Below are 20,532 nucleotides of genomic sequence, written 5' to 3'. Positions count from 1 at the left end.
ACCCGCGCCCTTTCGGCTGCACGATGTATGACTCTAAGTGTCTTCGTTTGTCTGATAAGACAAAGTCGGAACAAGCCGCGTGAGTCGATCATTGCCCCGAATGGAAACCCCATACCGTTCAGTATCTCCGATCTCGTACCTGTCACCATGCCCTGGAAAGATTTCTGACTGGCTCCCCCGGATATGCGGATAGATAAACGTGGGGATTAGCGGGAATGTCTTCGTTTGTTCGTATTCGACAAGATGACCGAGCAGATAAGTATAGGAAACATAAGTGGACTTTGGACACCGTGATTGTAGTACAGGTCTGTTATCAGTCAGTATCCTGTTACTCATCGCTTAACACTCGGTATCTTTCTTTGTCTGCCTGGTACTTCACTCGGATCTGTAGCGCTTCCATCGTGGAGGGATTGTATAGTGAAGCTCCTATCTGTTGGAGAGCAATGAATAATGATGGTACATGATAAGAAACCAGGCGGGCAATGTTCCGTAGTAGAACAATGCCCAAAGGTTATAAAAATGACTTCAAAGCCCGGCTGTTCTTGAAGGTGATGTGTTCTTGCACTCAGCAAATATCGAGGCATTACCGGTTATGGCGCCAACCTTTCACCGTTATAAGACTGGGCTCTTAGCCTTGGGACTTTTCCACGTAGGCTGGGCCGGTGTTGTACACAAGCAGACAGAACTGGTCCGTTTGCGAGTCCCAGATGTCACCGCCGACTCCTTGCACAATGTCCATATTGATTTCCTTGACTCGAGTTTCCAAGGTGAGATCCACCTTCTGTATGGGGACTGCGATATCTCTAGTTCCAGCCAAAGGCACCACGAGATTGGAACAATATATGTGAAGCGCGACGCTCATCCTGAGCGATTTGTCTGGGCAACTCCAGTGGATGCTCCCCACCTGCATTGCCTTCATGCATTTTCGGGATCAACATTGGTAGGAAGATCTGCTCCAGTGTCTGTAACCGCACCACTCGTACGGCGAGAGAATATCGCGGACGTTGCCGATGCAATGGGGCCGTGGTTCGATGGTGTCGCATACATGCAGGCAAAGGAGCCTGGGAAGGCCGTCGTGACTCAGGCAAAGGACGCGTCCGTGGCAATTATTGGAGGGGGCATGTCTGGCCTGATGACCAGTCTTCTACTAGAGTCAGTTGGCATGCACAATTGGCACATTATTGAATCTTCCGGCAGAATAGGAGGCCGTATCCGTACCGAATACCTCAACCATACTCGCCCGGACCAATATCAGTATCAGGAGATGGGACCAATGCGGTTTCCCGTGAGCATCACCTATGCGGACACCAATGAGACCCTCGAGATTCAAGATCACAAGATGGTTTTCCAATTGAGCGATGTGCTGAATGAAATGAATTCGGACCAACCCGAGCTTGCCGTCAACTTCATTCCCTTCGTTCAGAATAGCCCGAATGTCCCGGCTAGCTCTGGGGGCTATCGTTTGCCCAATGGCCTTATTCCTACTGCGGCAGATGTAGCTGCCAATTCATCACTTGTATACAAAGCAGCCTCTTCCAACGCAACAGAAGCCAAAGATGCATCGCAAGCGTACACAGACTATACTACTGCGGACAAGATCAACCGAAAGATTGTCACCGACATGTATCAGGCACACAAGTCCGCCGTGGAAAGTGGATATTTCCACTGGTCAGAAGCCGGCTACTTGCGCTATGCCCTAGGGTACAATGACAATATCACCGACTACGTTGCCGGGGCCGACGACACTCCGATGTGGGATAGTCTCTATGAGGGCGTCTACTTCAGTGCCACAAAGTGGCGCACCATCGACAAAGGATTGGAATCACTTCCACGTGCCTTCTGGCCACACGTCGCGAATAAGACCACTCTGAACCGCAAGATTCAGGGGCTATCGTTCAATGAGACCTCCGGGAAGATCGCTGTCAATTGGCGCGATGACCCAATGCAACTGGAACCCGAAAGTGCAGAATATGACTATGCAGTTGTCTCCGCACCATTCAGCAAGGTTCGTCTATGGGATATGCCTCGCTATTCATCTCTTCTGAGCCGCGCTATCTCCACCATGAATTACGCCCAGTCCTGTAAAATGTCGCTGCATTTCAAGTCACGATTCTGGGAACACCAGGAGAAGTCCATCTTCGGAGGATGCGGATCCGTGGACTTGCCCGGGATCGGGTCGGTGTGCTATCCATCCTTCAATATAAACGGCACTGGGCCTGGAGTTGTCCTCGCATCCTATGTCAGCGATACTCCGGCACGGTCGATCGCGGCATTGAGCACTGAGGATCACGTTGCTCTGGTACTGCGGTCTATGGTTCAAATTCATGGAAACATTGCCGCAGAGCAATACACAGGTGAGCTTCTACTCGATTCACTTGCGACAGAGACAGAATTACTGACTGCTTACAGGCATCTACGATCGCCAATGCTGGGAGGTCGACGAACATCAAGCTGGGGCTTGGGCGGCTCCTCTCGTCGGACAGCAAGAGCTCTATCTTCCGGCATACTACCAAACCGAGTTCAGGACAATATTTATCGGCGAACATACCAGTTACACTCATGCCTGGATTTTCTCCGCGTTGGATTCGGCCGTTCGTGGAACCACACAGCTTCTCCTAGACCTTGGCTTAGTGGATGAGGCGAAAGCAATTGTGAATACTTGGATGGGGCGGTGGATCAAGGTTTAAGATGCTCGCATACATACAATCCCATATGTTCTATTGTATATCTAGCAATGAAGGAATGACTCTTATTTATAACTTTACGAGGGGTCTATATCAGAAGGTGGAGGGGGCAAGTTGATTTTCGTATCTCTTTTGCCTAAATCAAATGACTTTGTTTTTGTTTGCCTTATAACTCCACTATACAAATGTTATGGTTTAAGTATGTCTGCCGGGTCAATAAATCCGGCTTTTTCAGAGAAGCTCAACCGATTCCATGCTATTCACGGGCCGGTGGATTCGCTAGACTCTACTCAAGTTACTCGGATATTGAAACAAGCCTTTCCTTAGGTGGAATGATTTCATCTACACCGGCCACCAGCCTAGAGCGGGACAGACTATCCTGATGCATGTAGACAACTACATCCCCGGTAACTAACATTGTGCATCATCAAGTGTTGCCAGACAGTTCAACTAGGTTAAAACACACCATGCCTTTTTCCGCGCGCATTGGGAGGAGGCGCTCCATGCACAAAGCCAGTGTAAATATAACCCCAACAATCCCTAGCTGGTATGATACCGAGTAAGTTTCACAGCTCTAGCAGCTTCTGGCCAATGATATATCTCGTCTTCATCATCTTTCGAGAGTCGCTCATTTGGAAGTAGTATAGCACGATCGAGTTTGTAGGGTAGCATTCGATGACGGCCGCGTATCATCATCGCACAGATCACAAGTTTGCTAAATGTCGTAAACTCTCCGCTCAGTGACGTGCTGACTGTTGGATACCCTAGACTGAGACCCACGTTGCCACTGTGGAGCGATTAGAATACATTGGTCAAGGGGGGGGTGAGAGTACATACTAGGCCGATACTACTTCGAAAAGGACTGGGAAAACAGCAAAGGCCTATAGTTGATTAGCTTCAAATCCGCACACCGAAGCGGGGGAGGGTCCCGACTGGAATTGATGTATCCGCGATCTTATCAGCCTCGGCGATACAAATACAGAATATCCCCAAAAAGATATACCATAGATCGAACGTGAGTTGGTTGCGGATATGAGTCATAATGTAGGAGCCGCCATTCCTCTCATCAATCTCGGCCTCGAACGGATACAATCCTAAGGAGCTTTCTTCATATGTGTTCGACGCCCGGACGCTTATTGCGATGGGAAAGACTGCGACATACATCATGACTACCAAGCTGAACTGGACTGCTGGATTCACATCCGCCAAGTTAAAGGTCGCTGTCCCTGTATGCCGTGAAGAAGCCGCTTGGAATATTGCGGCTAGTATTCGCGGACCAGCTGCAAGACTGTTAACTTCGGGGTTATTGAGGTCGAGCACCAGTATCAAGAGAATATCCACAAAGTTCATAGCGAACAAGATACCGAACAGAGCCCAGGTGGGCCGACTCGGAAATAGAAGCGTGTAGCATCGACGGGGATGCTTCAGTAGAAAAGTAAGCGGCTCATTCACTGACCATTGTTTTGGGCACAGCTTGAGCATCACCCAAATCACAAGGCGCAGCATACAGGGATAACATGTATTCCCGGCGTAAGCAAGGAAGCTCATGAGTATCATTGGAAACGTGGCCTCACGAAAAGATATCATCGAGTCGGGAGTGAGAGTAAACCCAAGATTGTTTACCATAGTCTGCGCCGAATAGAATCCCCTGTAAGGAAGCGAAACGCGTAAGCAGACCAACTGTATCTCAGGCCAAATGAACTTACCACCACACATTACCCTGTCCACACTCTTCGAGATATTGCCGGTATTTGGGATCGGCGTGCTGGATCCAGCCCACGAGGCAAATGGCACCGAATAGATGGAGACCGAGAAAATACGCTAGCCAGGGGGTCAGTGCAGATCCGCACCTTTCACGAGTAAATATATCTCACCTGTGACAATCTTAAGCAGCAGCTTCAAGCTACGGTACTCAATTCCCCCCAATAGCTCTCTGTCCCTTTCAGTCAAGTTGTGGAATTGCGAGTTCCGACCCACAGTCGCCTTGGAAGAGAGACTAGGAAGGTCTAAATCTTTCGAGAGCGGCATCCGCGGTAAAGTCTCAGCCAGTTGAGAGTGACTCGGAGTCGGATCCATCGTGAACATCCTGGAAGCAATGCGTTCCAACGGGATAGTGGTCGAAGATAGTCTGTGCTTCAAGTATCGGCGAGAGGAGCCCAAGGTCATGGAATCTGCTGTGGTAGATTTGGCTCTATCGAGATCTACACAATCCAGATCCACTATTAGAGAGCCCATTTACGTATCCAGGGAAAAGCCACTTACCTAAATCACCTGAGTCACTGTCGTCGACTTCCAGGATAGGGTACCCTACCGAATGAGAGTATCTGTCAGTGCCTGTTAATATTCAGGGTCAAGGGCCATTTGCAAAATACCTCTATCTCTCTCTCGGGGAGGAGGGATGTATAGCGCTTTACTATCTGTGTCTACATCCTCCGCAAAAGATATGGTAGTCGCACGTAGCGGTTTGACAGCGGCCCCATTGGCTTGTGGGTCCTCCTGTACAATTTCTGGTGATCTGTTACTAAGGTAGACGACGCCCATTAGCGAAAAGCCTCGGTGACAAAGGACATGTATCACAATACTACTTACGTATCGACGACTTGGATGCGATGCTGCGAGGGCGACACAGGCCATCTGCTACCCAGCTTATCTGAATCAATGGGTTGTTCCGACTGGTGGCTCTTGACCATATCTTGTCGGTCACCGACAATTTTCTCTTCTAGGTCAGGATCATTGACTACATCTTGCGCCTTCGGTCCCAGGATCTTTGGTGCTGCATCGATTTAAATACGATCGGCTTCATTCAGTGAACATGGCTTGCAACTAGCGACAAGATGGGGCGGTCTTACCGACAGCCTCAAAACGCTTTTGGAACCAACGCAATCGCACGACAACAACCAGGATATTGATAAATCCGAGGTTACCCAGAATAGGTATTAAGTACAGATATACTTGTTGATAGGTTCTCAGCTCCTTGACGTCGACGCTTCGTGAGTCAGTCAAATCACTGCTTATGTCTGGTAAACGCGAGATACGAACGTATTGAGTCCGGACTCGGTTGAAGCGCTGGCTCCAAAGAAGTACGCATCGACCGCGCTCAAATTGCCCTGAGGATAGACTACAATCAAGGCCAGAATACTGAGGAAGATGATATACGCATCTGTTGCAATGACGTTAGCCAGAGAAGTTTCTTTGGTCTTTTTCTCTCTTTTTTTTTTTTTTTTTTTTGTCCGTTTCAACTTACAGTGCAGCGTGATAAAGTTAAGGTGCGGCTTCCACATAGCTGGCGGGGGGGTAAGAATGCTGGCAAAGACGCATGCACCATGTACTTGCTAGCGGAGTTATATGCAAGGAGCTTTCGAGGCAACAACTCCCTTTTGAATAGTCGGGAAATGAACTGTGGACGGAATTGGATGCGGGATTTATGGTGGCCAATCCGCCGGGAGGGTTTGGAGCTAGGATCCCGATCTTTTCACCTCGTTGTGTCCTTCTTTCCTCCGATTTGTGCAGCAGTGTGTGGCTCAGCTTCCGTTCGATAGATCATTCTCGTGAACGCTAGACAAACTTTTCCACAATACCCTTCGCCTTCTTATTGTTTTCGTCTCGTAAAATCGGCCAGGAGATACCGGCACTCGGAGGGCAACATGCCGCCGCGCGTCCCGCAGCAAGTAGGGCATACTATGTCACCATTTCTTGGCATAGCCTCCCAGCTCCAAAATCTCACAAAGCTATTCTGAACTTCACATATACAGCAGTCAGACGGTCAGAAGATTAAGGCTGGTTGAACCTGCACTTGGAATTCTAAATGGGGTAGCGAACATGCCCGAAGACCCGACTAGAAGTCATATACACTACTAAACCAAGACACGAACCTTTTTTCTAATCAGAGGCCAGGCGTGGAAAGACCAGTCCCTCCTATTGTAATAATATTGGCGCCACCCACTCTAACGTCTCCCCTTGTGTTTTGTAAGGAGCATGCACACCTGACGAGGAGCTTCTAAGAATGACATGGCATAGCGGTTTTTACGAGATATCACAATTTGCAATCAACCCCCTTCACTTGTCTTTCCAGTCAAAATACCTACCACTTCCTGTTCCAATGTCTTGCATTCTAATCTCAAGGTGGCCCTCCTGCTCTCGCTAACAAATATAAATCATGTCCCTGGAGTCCCGACGTGGCAGCTTCACAACACGCAATTTCCTTTACCCACTGAGTTGTAAGAATCGCGGCTGCGGCGGGCCGGCGCAGAGGATTAAGATCCAGCATGGAGTATAAAACTTCACCGCTTCGGTCCTGTGTCTGTAGAATTAACGGTCTGGGAAGATTAACGAAGGGGTGGTGGATAACCTGACATGGCTTATGTCTTCCATCAAGAAGTACCCCCGGCCGACCTGGCGGTCTTCGAGATAGTCTCGAAAGCATTCATCTGTCCCATTCGCGATCTTCCACGGATTTCTCCCCGTCCTCATGGCCACATAAACAATACCGGCCGACCAGATATCGACGGATCGAGGATCAAACTCTTCATCGTGGTATTGTTCAGGGGAAATATATGGCCCAGTCCCGCAACGCTGCCTCGACAAATGTACGTCAGTTTCCCATGCGAAGCGAAAGCATTCCGCGTTACCGAAATCGGAAATTTTCAAACAGCCACGATGACTCAGGAGAAGATTCTCCGGCTTCAGATCACGGTGGGCGACACCCATTTCATGCATGTAGCAGATACCGCGGATCAACTGCTTGAAGAAGCAATCTGCCTCGGTCGTCTCTAAGCGGCCAGAGACCACCAGGAGGGAATATAAATCTCCACCGGCGCAATACTCCATACATTGACACAGGTTACCGCCGCCCACAGGGAGGAGTTCGAACGCTTGCACAATATTCCTGTGCTGCAACGAGGAAGCGATGGAGAATTCCGCGCTCACTCGCTTTTGATACTCCGACCACAGCTGGCCGGGTCGGCGACGAAAGACCTTCAGGGCATAGTAGCGATCAATGGGCGGATTGCATTCTTGTGTCTTATGTAGTAGCAGGACCACTCCGAAGGCTCCAGCGCCCGTGATTCTGCAGATTTCCCCATATTTTTGGGTTATGATCCCCGCAGTCTTACCGAAAATGTGCTCTCCATCCCCAACGCTCCCGATCCATTGTTCCCACTCCGTTTGTGGCCGCTGGGGGTCTTGTTTTTGAGTCTCTTTCTTACCAAGACAGAGCCAAGTCCTGACCCTGTCCCATTGCGAAAGGGACTTCCGCAAGTTCGGAGCCTCCAAGGAATGATAATGTTTCCCATTAATCTGTGCAAATCGCTTTGCCCTCGGAGCTTTCGTCTGGCTCGTATCCCTTGCCATTGCCAACTCACTTTTTTCCGGTAGCTCCACTGCCTCCGGAACGAGTGGATCTTGTGTCAGCAGTGCTTGATTGGGATCGCTATTAGATCCCCCTTTAGATGTTAGGGGTTCAAGTAGCTTAAGGTATAACTGGAGAACGGGTTGAAGACCCTTCGGCATTCCAGTCTTTCAGGGCAGCACGCGAGGAGAAATATCATTTGGACGGAGGCCCGCTGGCTTACTCTGTGCCGGTTAAGGCAATGAAGCTGCAGGGGAACGAAATAAAAATCAATCAAGAAAATTAAACAAAGAAAGAAAAGGTCCAGAGATAGGAATGTACGGGATTTAGCACCTTACCCGCGCCGGTTGCTCATCGGGCAATGTCAAGAATCTTTTGGCACGGAGTGAGTGATGAGAACGGAAGGCCCAAGAAATTCCATCTCAAGGGTAAAAATCCCGCCCCCCAACAGCATCAGCAAAGTTGCACGCTGGCAATTCTTGGCGCTCACTCTACCCCACGTATGCGAAATGGTAATGACTTCGTAATGTCCGCGAGGGTGTGTATCAATATCAATCGTGGAATGATGTCATGTAATCCTGAATTCTCGGTACGCCAAGGCCGGTGCTGGTCCTGGACCTCACTTTGATCAGGAGTTGGCTACCGGTATTAAGTACGATATTTGGCTAGTACTATATGTACATCTCCATGCGGACAGATGATCATGTGACTGCCCACGACACCGCCTTGGTCCTGGTTGGTCAGTTTAATCAACTCTAAACGATCTACAGTACTCAGTCTGATCGGGTGATTCAATCAATCCGGTCTTTCTTTTCTGTAAAATATCCTTCACTTGCTAACCATGGTCACTAAGCATTGATCGAAGATAACTACAGAGGACAGAGAAAAGTGCCAAAAGACAAACAAAAAAACAAAGAAAAAATTTAAAGAATTATCGCCGCGGCCCTGGTTTGGTGCTAATGTGATTGGCATGGTGTGGAGTCACATGACCTATCGGCAATGACCGGTGGTCACGAAAAGAGATCTGGAATCCTGATGCCATAGTTCATGTACATATGTATATTTCCATCTCACCAATGCCTGACCAACGAAAAACTTCTTCATCCAAGCGGTTTCGTCCTAGAGTACCTCCGGATAAGCGTAAACGAATTGTGAAGGCCTGTACCACCTGTCGCGTACGTAAGCGACGATGTGTGCTGGTGTCTCCGGACAGATGCCAGAATTGCAACAATACTAACTCCACCTGTATCTTTGAATCAGAAAAGATAACACCGGTCGCTCGACCGATTAGGTATGAACCGTTGATTATATTTCTGCCCAAGGATGATCACGAACTTATTCAAATATCTTCAGCCATCCCAACGAGGATAGAATCGATCACGAAGATGTTGCAGCACAGTTCAACAGACTCTATCCTGAGATTGGTCTCACGGCAGATCAGTCAGCTCATTTAATGAAAATTGTTATGAATGCTAACCCACCATCTGCTGGAAATCAGTCTGCAAAGCAGTTCGGCTATGTTAGCGCTATCCCAGGCGAGAGACCGGCACCTGAATCTACAACTACACTACCGGGCTCTAACGCAACTACATTTGGTAAGTTCAATAGTAGGAACCCACCGCAATACGTTAACAGTTTATTCAGGAGGACATGAGGCGCTAGCACATAAGGATTTCCTAGATTCAGCTACTGAAGCAGTTTCCCAAACCGAGAGACCAGATTTCTCGGAGCATAGTGTATGTCGGATGGATATTCCCTATGTGTAAGTCTCAGTCTAATCATACTTTCTATCGCGTTGATAGCCTTCGTTCTACCCGGAGAACGAATCATGTAGTGAGTATGAGGACGATCTGATGAACCAGATCTTGAAAGACTTCCCATCACAGACCGAGGCTGAGGCCCTTATCTCAACTTTCTTCTGTTATGCTGAGGCAAACTGGTACTATTTTGACGAGGCTACCTTTCGTAGTCAACTATATGCACTATACAGGAGTGATTTTTCTACGTCTGTTACCGACGCCAAATTGATTTGTTTGGCCCTGGCTGTCTTTTCTCTGGGAAGTCAGTTCGCTCATCTTCACAAAGATTGCCCAGACAATGATGCGGAAGGAGTGAACATAGAACAGACCGGTATTCCTGGTGCTAGATATTTTCGGCATGCGCAGTACCTTATACCACGGATAATAACATGCCCATCCTTGGAAGGGGTGCTAAGCTGTCTTTTAGCAGCCCTTTACTCGCTACCAATTCATAATACTAATACATGTTACACATATCTCGGCCTTGCGTTGCGCAATGCGATCTGCCTCGGTCTACATCGGAAACCCGCCGGTTTTAATTTACCCCCACAATTGTCAGAGATCCGAAATCGTGTCTTTTGGACGACCTATAACATTGAACGGTATGCATGGTCCATGCAGTTCCCCGTTTTGTCCTTATTTTATGCCCGATTATCCCCTATCATTCCCGTTTTTCTTACTTACTTTCTCACTGCTATAGGCGGGTCGCTATCTCTCTCGGGTATCCGGAAACGCTCCAATGCAACGATATCGATTGCCCCCTCCCCCAGCGACGGGCAGATTTAGATTCCTCTGATTCGTTTCGTGCCGAAAGGCTGGTGGCGTATACAAAGCTAACTCAGTTGCTCAACAAGGCAATTCAGTCAAAGTCAGGTGCCCATGTTATTATGCTATAGACAGATCATCCATTTGGATTTGTATGGCTAACTCCTTCAACAGAGCACTGGATAGATATGCTACAGAAGAAATCCGACTGCAACTTCTTGCCTGGAAGGAACAGCTACCAGCTGAATTGACAACGCTGGATGGCGTCTCTCTAAGGCTTAATGTACACCTACGACTCCACTACTGTATGGTGTGGACGTATATCAGTCGTGCTGCCCTCATTCGTAAAGTGCGAAGCTTTGTTAGCAACAAAAGGAGCAGGAGAGACGACACTATCGCGAGTGCAGAGATCCAAGAATTGTCAAAGTGCTGTGTCCAACACGCGGAAGAAATAATTGACCTGATCGAGCTTCTCAGAAATCGCCGACAGCTAGCCCGTTTCTCTCATACCGACTTTCACTGCTGCAGCTCTGCCACTATTATTATCCTCCTGGAAAGTATTCTGCATCCTAGGCTCAGATCTTACTCTAGAGTAAGCACAGCAATGGAAGCCCTACATTTTATGGCCCGTGGCAGCGCCTTGGCAAGGAATGCCCTGAAACATGTGGATAGTTTTCAGGTGGTCGTCAACAAAGCTTTAGCAGCCATGTCTCACCAAGGAGAGCCCGGTTTTGATTACCGCGATCTCAATCCCACAAAGATGTCTGATTCCGTCGTGAGACCGAAGGAGCCACAGACTGGAGACAGCGCGCAGTTCATCGAAGATGCTCATCAGCCTTATTATGCGACATCATGGGAAACACGCTGGCACGAGGTAGGCGGCGAGACATCAATTAATCAACCTTATTACCAAGGGTATGGTGGAGCGCTGTTCGATGATATAGGGACATTGCTAGAGGACTGTTCCTTTTCCGATCAACATTTGCTAGGATTTGATGGACTTTACGCAGGCAGGACACTTGACCACGGTGGTAGATTGTGGAATGCGGATTCTGCTCCACTCTGACGATCATCTCCCATTTTCACCCACGGTATTTAAACGACATGAAGATAAATGAAGCCATTGCACTATTAGTGAAATGTAACGCTCCAAGAGCCGATTGGAGAACCGTATGTCTTAATTAATGTACCGGAACTGCTTGTCCCCCTTGTCGGTCATATCCCTCCCAGCTATCTCAGCCACATGCTCGCTCACCCCCATCTGGATTGCGGATCGGCGTTTGTTTTCATAAACACAAGAAAACCAATACACTGTCACTGAGGGAATGAAGACAAGCCAGCTAACCAGAGCCAAAACAAGGCCACTATGGTAACGGGGCGCGTACTCGGTGTTCCAGAGCAGTGGTGCGCAAATAGCTCCTACGGAATAGCCGACGAAGAATAAAGCGTTGACAATTGCCTTCTTCGTGTTCCCACGTGTATTTGAAGCATTTAGACTGAGAAGGATGGAGAAGATATTCGAAATCACAGAGGCCTATATGGTATATGAGTGAGCTTTGGAAGCGTACTTAGGAATTGGGAGCTGTTCTAGGTTGTTGAATCATACCAGCCAAGACGCAACAATCATACCCCAGCCCGCTGATAGAGGGAGGGCAAAGAGAAGGATAATCCCAGTCAGTGGTACAATGCTGAGTCCGATCGCGATGGCACACCGGCGATTTGGCCAGAGCCAGCAAAAGATGATCCCAACCCAGATGAAAATGATCTGAATTGCACCTGACGGTGAGGTATACAGCATTGTCTCGAAGTTCGAATATCCCAAATAGTGAATAATTAGAGATGCGAACTGTGTTTCGGGAATCGTGAGTGACTATTATGGATCCAGAACTTCGAGACACTTACTGCAATAACGGGCGAGGGGAGTGTAAGAAGAACACCGAAAAGGAAGCTCAAATATGCCCTAATATCACCAACCACCTCTTTCAACTGTGATGTAGAGAAATTGGTGTGATCCCCTCCTTCACTTTCTGCCTGGAGTCGCTTCGTGGCTATCTCCCGCTCATGGGGTTTGAGGAACCAGGCTGCACCAGGACCCGTGGGCATCAGAAAGAAAAATAAAATGCCCACGAGCATCGTTAGACCACCACATATGAGGAACATGGCTTTCCACTGGGCAATATCCATTGTTTGATGACCGATTCCGTACATCATCAGTGCCCCGACAATCTGAGCGAGCCCGTTACAACTGATCCACAAACTAAGAGCCAGACGTTAATAGCCAGGTCAAGGCGAATGAAATAGATTGGACATGGGGAATCCTACCCTATACGCATGGGATGTTCCTTCTTTTTGTACCAGATACTGGTTAGGGTAACGAAAGCCGGTGATACGGCGCCTTCAGCCAAGCCCAGACAAAACCGCACTGCCATAAAGGACGGGAAAGACGTCGCTGCTGCCAGACACTACAGAAACATCTCGATTATTCTTGGACGGCATTGTCTTGAATTAGACGAAGAGCCCTTACCATACATATCCCTCCCCACAGGATCCTTGATCCATCCATTTAGCAGGGTCCCTTAAAAGAGTCACGCAGGGGCCAAACTTACACTGTACAAGCAACGAATCTAGCCAGCGGCAAGCGGCTCATCAGGTACATAGCTGGAAACTCTGCTACCAGCTGCCCAACATAGAAGATAGATCCCAGCCATGAAAACTGTGTACCATGGAGATCTAGGTCTTCTATCATTCCAAACACGCTGGCATAGCTTAAGCTCTGCTTGTCAAGGTCTGAACTCTAGCGTCATCAGCAAGGGTTTCACCCAAAATGCGGATAGCTGGCACAACACATAGCAGCTGCCCTGCCTTGATGGTGGCTTACATTGAGAAAAGAAGACAAGGCACATCTTGTTCCTACTTTCAGCACTCCATGTCTTTATGGCCAAATAGAACTATCATATACCTACCAGTGGAAGGACAACACAATCGATTTTTCTTTTCACACGTCTCTCTTCCTCCAGATCAAGGAATATTGCCGTTTGCGTTTGTGAAACGTGCTTGTCGGACTCTTTCAGCATTTTGGTTTTTTTTGTATATCGATGAAGAAGGTTTTCGAGGGGATAAATGATAATATGCAACTCCTAAGTTGACACCGACAAACTCGGGAGACCACATCAGAGTTATCTGCGTCGGATGGCTTCTTATAGCCTTACAAGGGTCATGAAACGATTGCAATATTCACCCATGGCGCTAGACCCCGCACCCCAGATTATCATGGATGGGTCCACATCTGCATAGGACGGTATTTCCTAAGTTAACCAGTCCATACGCAAGCGGGCCTAGAGCTTGTCTAACGTCCCATGATTCGCCCAAGTTGAATGGTTTGCCAAATATTCCCTAGTCTTACGGTTCTGCCCTGCACCAACCTGGCTTAGAAGATTTGACGACGATAGTCCAATGGTAAACGGTGTGAAATCCTAATGGCTGAAGGTTGAGTTAATGTTGCGGGTACATGGATCCGCACGCTAAATGGATTCATTTTGTTTGAAGTGGGTCTTATATGCGGGTACATGTACCCGCAGGTGCCTATGTGAGTGATGGCCTCTGTGACTTATAAATGCCCGAGAATGCGACTATGTTTCAATGCATACAACCGATATTTTCAAGCTAGCTGATGAGTTCCTACGACAAACATCTTTTTTCTTGGAACTTCGTCCTTCTCTGTCATCATGGCAACGTCCTCACGAGTTACTCCACACGATCTTCGGCGCATTATCAAGCCTTGGCAACCAGAACCCCAACAGACATACATCTTTACCAATGCCAATATAATCGACCCTGTCACTGGGAACATCACCGAAAACACATCAGTAATGCTCTCCGGCGGGTTAATATCGGCAGTTGGCAATGCAGCGGAATTAGGCGATACCAACTCTGGTACTATCCGCATTGATCTGAATGGCAAGTTCATCTGCCCCGGTCTTATCGATTGCCATGTACACATCGCTGCCGTCCCAGGATCTGCAAGCCTTCGAGATCTGAAGGAGCTCAGTAATGACCTCAACCTTCTACGACAGCCGAGCGTCTGTCAGTCGATGTTGAACCGAGGATTCACGACTGTAAGAGACTGTGGAGGGGCATCTCTGGCCTTAAAAGAATCCATCCAGGAAGGTGTCATACCGGGGCCACGGTTGTTCATTGCCGGACATGCTCTCTCACAGACTGGTGGTCATGGGGATCGTCGCCAACAACATGACCCCAATGAATGCTGTGCGGGACAGGTGAACAGCATTGGACGTATTGTGGATGGTGTGGAACAATGTCTGAAATACGCTCGCGAGGAAATACGACAAGGATCAGACTTTATCAAAATTATGGGAGGGGGTGGTGTCGCCAGTCCATCGGACCAGATCCATCATCTCCAATTTTCCGACGAAGAGATCAAGGCCATTGTTACTGTAGCTAACAACGCGGGAACATATGTCACTTCCCACGCGTACACCCCGCAGGCCATACAACAAGCAATCCGCCAGGGGGTGAAGGGAATCGAACACGGAAATCTTCTCGATGAAGCCACAGCGGAGCTGATGAAGGAGCATGGGGTCTTCCTTACTCCGACTCTAGTAACCTATGCAACAATGGACTCGCCTGAGTTCGGCGGGTTCCTGCCCCCGGCTTCTGCACAGAAGAATCGGGAGGTGCTGCACAAGGGGTTGCATGCACTCAAGCTTGCTAGCGACGCTGGTGTAGATATATGTTTTGGGACAGATCTCTTAGGGCCATTGCACTTCGCCCAGAGTAAAGAGTTCGCTATCCGCAGCAGGATACAGACACCTTTGGAAATTCTCCAGAGTGCCACTATTACCCCTGCTCGCCTGCTGAAGCAAGACAGGTTTCTCGGACAAATTGCGCCTGGATTTGCCGCTGACTTACTTATTCTTAACGCAAATCCCTTAGAGGATATAACTGTGCTCGATAGGTTTGACGATCATGTATTGGCGACGATCAAGGACGGGCGCGTGCTAGCGTCACGGTGGAGTCAACTTGATGTTGAGGCAATTCCGCTACCTAGGATAGAATGAATAAGAAACGAGATAGTGTCTTGAAACTTTTGATATGTCGTTGCATTTCCAATGCTCTCGGGAGAAGCATGTATGGATTGCCAGAAGGCAAAACGTTTGTATTAGACTTTGTGTAGCAATTCTAGAATGGTAAAAATATATATTCTCGCCCCTTCACATCCTCAGCTGCAGCAATGTCGGGGATCAAATGCAGCTCTGGCCCTGTGCAGTGGAAGAGTACAACTTGTTCAAATATGATGCAGATAGACATGGCAAACCTCAATGCCTGCGACATTGGCAATTTTAGAATAGCTTGTCAGGTGGAATCTCAGAAGCATCCGCAATCCCGTCTAAACTCCTTGGGGAATCGACAACTCAATTAAGTAGGCGGTCATCTGTCTCGACCTAAGTTTGGACTGTTATCTTTGACCGCCTTCTATTTCAAGAAGATGCTCCAAATCGAGTAATAAATAGAAGTCGTGGGTCATGTGGGCCAGAATACATGCATCGGCTGAGTGTGATTGGACAGTTCCATATCAATCAAAATACATGCCATTTTCGCTGGTTGGTGAGCTCCACGGTGTCAATCCCGCACCGTCAGGCCCGCACCGTCAGGCCCGCATGTAAAAATTAGATTGGCAACACATTGCATTTCAGCGGGACTGTGTATTCAATTGAAGTGTGCTCACTCGTCTCTATCACCTTCGAACTGGTTGTCGACATATGGACAATCATGTCGCCGCCAATGTGTTCGGCACATTGGGAGCCGTGCTCTGGTCTCTTCAGGTTATACACCCCCCCGCCTTATTCATTAAGCTAGGAAACTAATCCCCAGGATAGCTCCTACCACAGATTTGGAAAAATTGGCGACGGCATGACAGTGAGTCCTTGTCTGCGGCCTTCTTCTTGTGCTGGGCCATGGCCGGGGTTCCCCTCGGCGTGTACAATATTTCAAACAACTTCAATATTGCTTTGCAAGTTCAGCCGAATATCCTCATATTTCTCAGCCTCTGGACTTGGTCTCAGTGCATGTACTACGGTGGGAAATGGAGCCTGAAGAAAATTGCTCCTCTTGCAATTGTCATAGGTGCAGTTCTTGGCGGCGCTGAGACCGGTCTCGTGTTTGCGCTCCGTGTGGCCTTCAGAAGAGGTCACAACTGGCCATCAACTCTCATGGCAATCCTCTCTGCCGTTCTTCTGGCAGCTGGTGTACTACGACATTACGTCGATATGTTCAGGACGCGGTCAGATGCAGGATTGTCTCTCAAGTTTGCCCTCCTCGATGCGAGCGGAGATGTAGCCTCGATTTTGTCTGTGATCTTTCAGTCTTCGCTAAGTGTTTTGGGACTCGTCATCTATGGTACAGAGCTTGTTATATGGCTGGGGCTGATGGTTATATTGTTATATTTCCGGGCTGCACAGCGGATGAAAGGAAGAAACATTCAAGTGGATAGTCCTTCCGATAGTACGAGCAATTAATAGTTGATCACGCCATTATATATGCATGGAATGGATTACCTGGAACAATTAGGGTATAGATATTCTTGCTTTTCTTCTTACACGCCTCCATGAACCGACACCATTTCTCTCCAAAGACTTTGTCTTTTTGGAGTAGAGACGGCTTACGGTAATTGGCCCAGACAAATTTAATGCCATAAAACGGGAGGATATCAATTGTGATAAGATTTTGGTAAAAGGTTAATTCATCAAGGTCAGGCATTCCAGAACTGGTACATGCTCACCCATCAGATGAGGGAATAGAAGGTGTGAAGAGTCTTGGTGCTCTTGAATTCCTCCAATGTAGTTATTTATGCACTAAGGTCTCCTGGAACCGAATATTCAAGCCTTGTGAGGCATTGCGCGATCTATAGAGCATATAGCGTAAGCCTCTATCAATGTCCTCTTAGGCTGTCATGTGTTGGTTGTACTAAACATTCATATGGAACCTTTCACCAGCTCCCGTTTCAATCTTAGTGGGCTGTTCTGGATTGCATATGGCTCCTGGCGTGTTCTATTTGTAGGACATTGGGTTGATTATGAATGGTTAGGAGCAGCCGATCAACAGTGAAGGTGAGTGATGACTTCTAGAACGGTAGACCAATGTTCCGTGGTATTTAGCATTCTTTTTAGATATTTATCAGCGCTTTAAAGCTCCACCGAGTAAATCCAATCCATGAACTGGTATTGCAACTTAATGAGTACCAGAGGAGGGGTGGCTTACCTTTTGGAATATCCTTGGCCGGACTGAAGTGGTGAATGTAGTAGAAACTCCACCTCAAATATGTTCTTATGCACCAATGGCAAATTGCATGAAATGAACAAGTGAATAAGATACAACCGTTAATGGTATGACCCTGTCTGTACTGAGTTTGGTAGAGACACACATGCCACCGACAATGTAGTCAAGATAAATGCTTGGAATATCAACATCTCTTCTCACAATCTCGCCTCACTAGTCAATCCTTTCCAGCTCTCTCTTTCTCTCCCATTTCCATCATGTATATCCCTTGCTTAATCGGGGCTCTAGCTTTGTCTGTTTGTGCCTTTACCGACCCTATTGAGTCCGCTTTATCTCCTCGCCGCGCTGGTGTTGACCTGGAAAAGTTTCGGTTGACTCCCAACGCAGAATACGTCGAGTTCAATCAGCAGATCCCCGTTTCTACTATGAATGCCGGCTTGATTAAGCAAAGCTATGTCGAGACGGCCATGCAGCTGGTTAGAGAAACATTCCCTAACGCGAGCTTCCGCCTCCAAGAAGATCACTACGTTGGGGACAACGGTGTAGCACACGTGCACTTTCGCCAGACAATCCACGATGTAGATGTCGACAACGCGGATTTTAATGTCAACGTATGTACCAATACCCTGGCCCACATGGGTTATTACACCAGGCTAACTGGTTGGATGTAGGTCGGTAAAGACGGGACAGTCTTCTCCTATGGAAACTCCTTCTACACCGGGCCACGTCCCAACATCACCCAGTTGACAAAACGTGACTTTACTGATCCCGTGGCGGCGTTGCAATTCGCCTTGACACATCTTCAACTTCCCATCAAAGCGGATGGCGTCTCTGCGGAATCCACGGGGCATCCTCATGGGTACATCTTCCGAGGCACGTCCGGGGCGGTCTCGGACCCGAAGGCACTTCTTGTCTATCTCGTGAAGCCCGACGGGACTCTGCGCCTGGCGTGGAGAATAGAGACCGATGTCGATGAGAACTGGCTCTTGACTTATGTGGATGCGAACACCGTCGAGGAAATTCATGGTGTTGTCGACTATGTTTCTGAGGCCACCTTTCAAGTCTAGTGAGTCGTGTCCGGTTGCCAGATATTGACAACACTCTGATCACTGACATCAATGATTTATCACAGTGACTGGGGAATCAATGATCCTACTGAGACAGGGAGCCGTGTTATTGTTACTGATCCGTGGGATTTGAAGGTATCGCCCTGGACCTGGTTCGGCGATGGACAGAAAAACTGGACGTCAACACGGGGGAATAACGGTATTGCCCAGGAGAATATCAAGAACCTACCGACTTACATTAATAATTCCCGACCCGAAAGTCCTACTCTGAATTTTACTTATGAGTATCCGGCCGATGGATCTCCTCAGGACTACATTAATGCTTCCATTACTCAACTTTTCTACACAGCCAACACATACCATGATCTCCTGTACACACTGGGCTTTACTGAACAGGCAGGCAATTTTCAATGGAACAACAACGGCTTGGGAGGCAAGGAGAAGGACTATGTGATCCTGAATGCGCAGGATGGAGCGGGGACGAACAACGCCGATTTCGCTACTCCACCCGACGGATACCCAGCCCGCATGCGCATGTATATCTTCACGCGCACCAAGCCCCCTCGGGATGCAGTGTTTGAGTCTGGGATTGCAATTCATGAATATACACATGGGTGTAAGTACTGCTGTAGCTATTCCTGCCCTTTTTATGAGTTGTTCGGGTTGATATGAGTATTACCTAGTGTCTATGCGACTTACCGGTGGCCCTGGCAACTCTCGATGCTTAAGTGCTTTCGAGTCGGCTAGCATGGGGGAAGGTTGGGGTGACTTCATGGCGACTGCGATCCGTCTCAAACCCAATGACACGCGTGCAACAGATTATGGAATGGGGGCTTGGGTTTATAATAGTCCAAAGGGCATTCGAGAGTATCCGTATTCGACTTCGATGGAAACTAACCCGCTGAATTATACGTCTTTGAATAGAATGTACCTGGTCCATGCAGGTGGAACTGTTTGGGCTTCGATGCTGTACGAAGTGCTATGGAACTTGATTGATAAGCACGGGAAGGACGACGGCCCGCGGCCAACCTTTGACGAAAGGGGGGTGCCCAAGGACGGTAAATACCTGGCGATGAAGATAGTAATTGATGCCATGGCGCTGTGAGTACATTCCTTCCCAACAGAGATGGTATCATTGACGATATACTCTTAGACAACCTTGCAATCCCGACTTTGTTCAGGCCCGCAATGCCATCCTGGACGCGGATCAGGCTCTGACGGGAGGCCAAAATAAATGTGCAATCTGGACCGGACTTGCCAAGCGTGGTCTGGGGCAGGGTGCCGTATATGGAAGTGGTAGACGCGTGGCCAGCTATGAGATCCCCAATGATGTGTGCCAGAAGAAGATTTAAACGCCATGATTTCCTTCGAGCTCTGTTCTTTCGTCACCAGAACAACATAGTTACATTTCGATTTGACATGAATGCAGATATGGTAGCCCAATACCACGTACCATTGTGCCTGTAGTCCAAGTCCTCTGGCGTATGGAGTTAGTAGTTATACCCTAGCGCTCGACCTGGATTCACAGATATCCCTTTCCACAGCAGGACAGAAGCATGTTCAATTCAAAAAGT

General features: G+C 48.2%; 7 protein-coding genes across 7 annotated transcripts; 4 read left to right on the top strand and 3 right to left on the bottom strand.

Annotated features, from left to right (window-relative positions):
- Window positions 1-592: 592 nt before the first annotated feature.
- On the top strand, window positions 593-2,778 carry BDV38DRAFT_289909 (flavin monoamine oxidase family protein; the record flags this gene model as incomplete). Its single annotated transcript, XM_032061359.1, has 2 exons — window positions 593-2,354; window positions 2,410-2,778. 2 exons carry the CDS (start codon window positions 593-595, stop codon window positions 2,685-2,687), a joined length of 2,040 nt encoding a protein of 679 aa, XP_031916905.1. The 3' UTR covers window positions 2,688-2,778.
- A 367-nt stretch (window positions 2,779-3,145) lies between these two features.
- Window positions 3,146-6,085, bottom strand: BDV38DRAFT_10514 (potassium ion transporter). The gene is made up of 11 exons (XM_032050891.1): window positions 5,929-6,085; window positions 5,724-5,844; window positions 5,534-5,670; window positions 5,274-5,457; window positions 5,057-5,205; window positions 4,947-4,991; window positions 4,559-4,885; window positions 4,391-4,505; window positions 3,618-4,332; window positions 3,522-3,565; window positions 3,146-3,471 (listed from the first exon to the last, which is right to left on the bottom strand). Exons 1-11 carry the CDS (start codon window positions 5,963-5,965, stop codon window positions 3,225-3,227), a joined length of 2,121 nt encoding a protein of 706 aa, XP_031916904.1. The 5' UTR covers window positions 5,966-6,085; the 3' UTR covers window positions 3,146-3,224.
- A 783-nt stretch (window positions 6,086-6,868) lies between these two features.
- On the bottom strand, window positions 6,869-8,646 carry BDV38DRAFT_289905 (kinase-like domain-containing protein; the record flags this gene model as incomplete). The annotated part of the gene is made up of 3 exons (XM_032061358.1): window positions 8,045-8,646; window positions 7,033-8,005; window positions 6,869-6,914 (listed from the first exon to the last, which is right to left on the bottom strand). Exons 1-3 carry the CDS (start codon window positions 8,190-8,192, stop codon window positions 6,869-6,871), a joined length of 1,167 nt encoding a protein of 388 aa, XP_031916903.1. The 5' UTR covers window positions 8,193-8,646.
- A 463-nt stretch (window positions 8,647-9,109) lies between these two features.
- Window positions 9,110-11,308, top strand: BDV38DRAFT_239485 (fungal specific transcription factor domain-containing protein). The gene is made up of 3 exons (XM_032053770.1): window positions 9,110-9,626; window positions 9,676-9,767; window positions 9,834-11,308. The coding sequence occupies exons 1-3, from the start codon at window positions 9,485-9,487 to the stop codon at window positions 10,614-10,616; spliced, it is 1,017 nt and encodes a 338-aa protein (XP_031916902.1). The 5' UTR covers window positions 9,110-9,484; the 3' UTR covers window positions 10,617-11,308.
- Window positions 10,283-12,040, top strand: BDV38DRAFT_10499 (fungal specific transcription factor domain-containing protein). Its single transcript, XM_032050889.1, has 2 exons — window positions 10,283-10,432; window positions 10,531-12,040. The coding sequence occupies exon 2, from the start codon at window positions 10,750-10,752 to the stop codon at window positions 11,659-11,661; it is 912 nt and encodes a 303-aa protein (XP_031916901.1). The 5' UTR covers window positions 10,283-10,432; window positions 10,531-10,749; the 3' UTR covers window positions 11,662-12,040.
- Window positions 11,773-13,669, bottom strand: BDV38DRAFT_268952 (MFS general substrate transporter; the record flags this gene model as incomplete). The annotated part of the gene is made up of 7 exons (XM_032056873.1): window positions 11,773-12,129; window positions 12,202-12,441; window positions 12,498-12,852; window positions 12,918-13,057; window positions 13,120-13,144; window positions 13,202-13,389; window positions 13,559-13,669. The coding sequence occupies 7 exons, from the start codon at window positions 13,667-13,669 to the stop codon at window positions 11,773-11,775; spliced, it is 1,416 nt and encodes a 471-aa protein (XP_031916900.1).
- A 451-nt stretch (window positions 13,670-14,120) lies between these two features.
- Window positions 14,121-20,063, top strand: BDV38DRAFT_289904 (Fungalysin metallopeptidase-domain-containing protein; the record flags this gene model as incomplete). Its single annotated transcript, XM_032061357.1, has 7 exons — window positions 14,121-14,181; window positions 14,514-15,559; window positions 16,493-17,117; window positions 18,123-18,502; window positions 18,563-18,957; window positions 19,024-19,574; window positions 19,642-20,063. The coding sequence occupies 7 exons, from the start codon at window positions 14,121-14,123 to the stop codon at window positions 20,061-20,063; spliced, it is 3,480 nt and encodes a 1,159-aa protein (XP_031916899.1).
- Between the last annotated feature and the right edge of the window lie 469 nt (window positions 20,064-20,532).

This window comes from Aspergillus pseudotamarii (assembly GCF_009193445.1).
Source record: "Aspergillus pseudotamarii strain CBS 117625 unplaced genomic scaffold BDV38scaffold_10, whole genome shotgun sequence".
NCBI classification, from domain to species: domain Eukaryota; kingdom Fungi; phylum Ascomycota; class Eurotiomycetes; order Eurotiales; family Aspergillaceae; genus Aspergillus; species Aspergillus pseudotamarii.
This window is presented reverse-complemented; position numbering and strand designations above follow the sequence as displayed.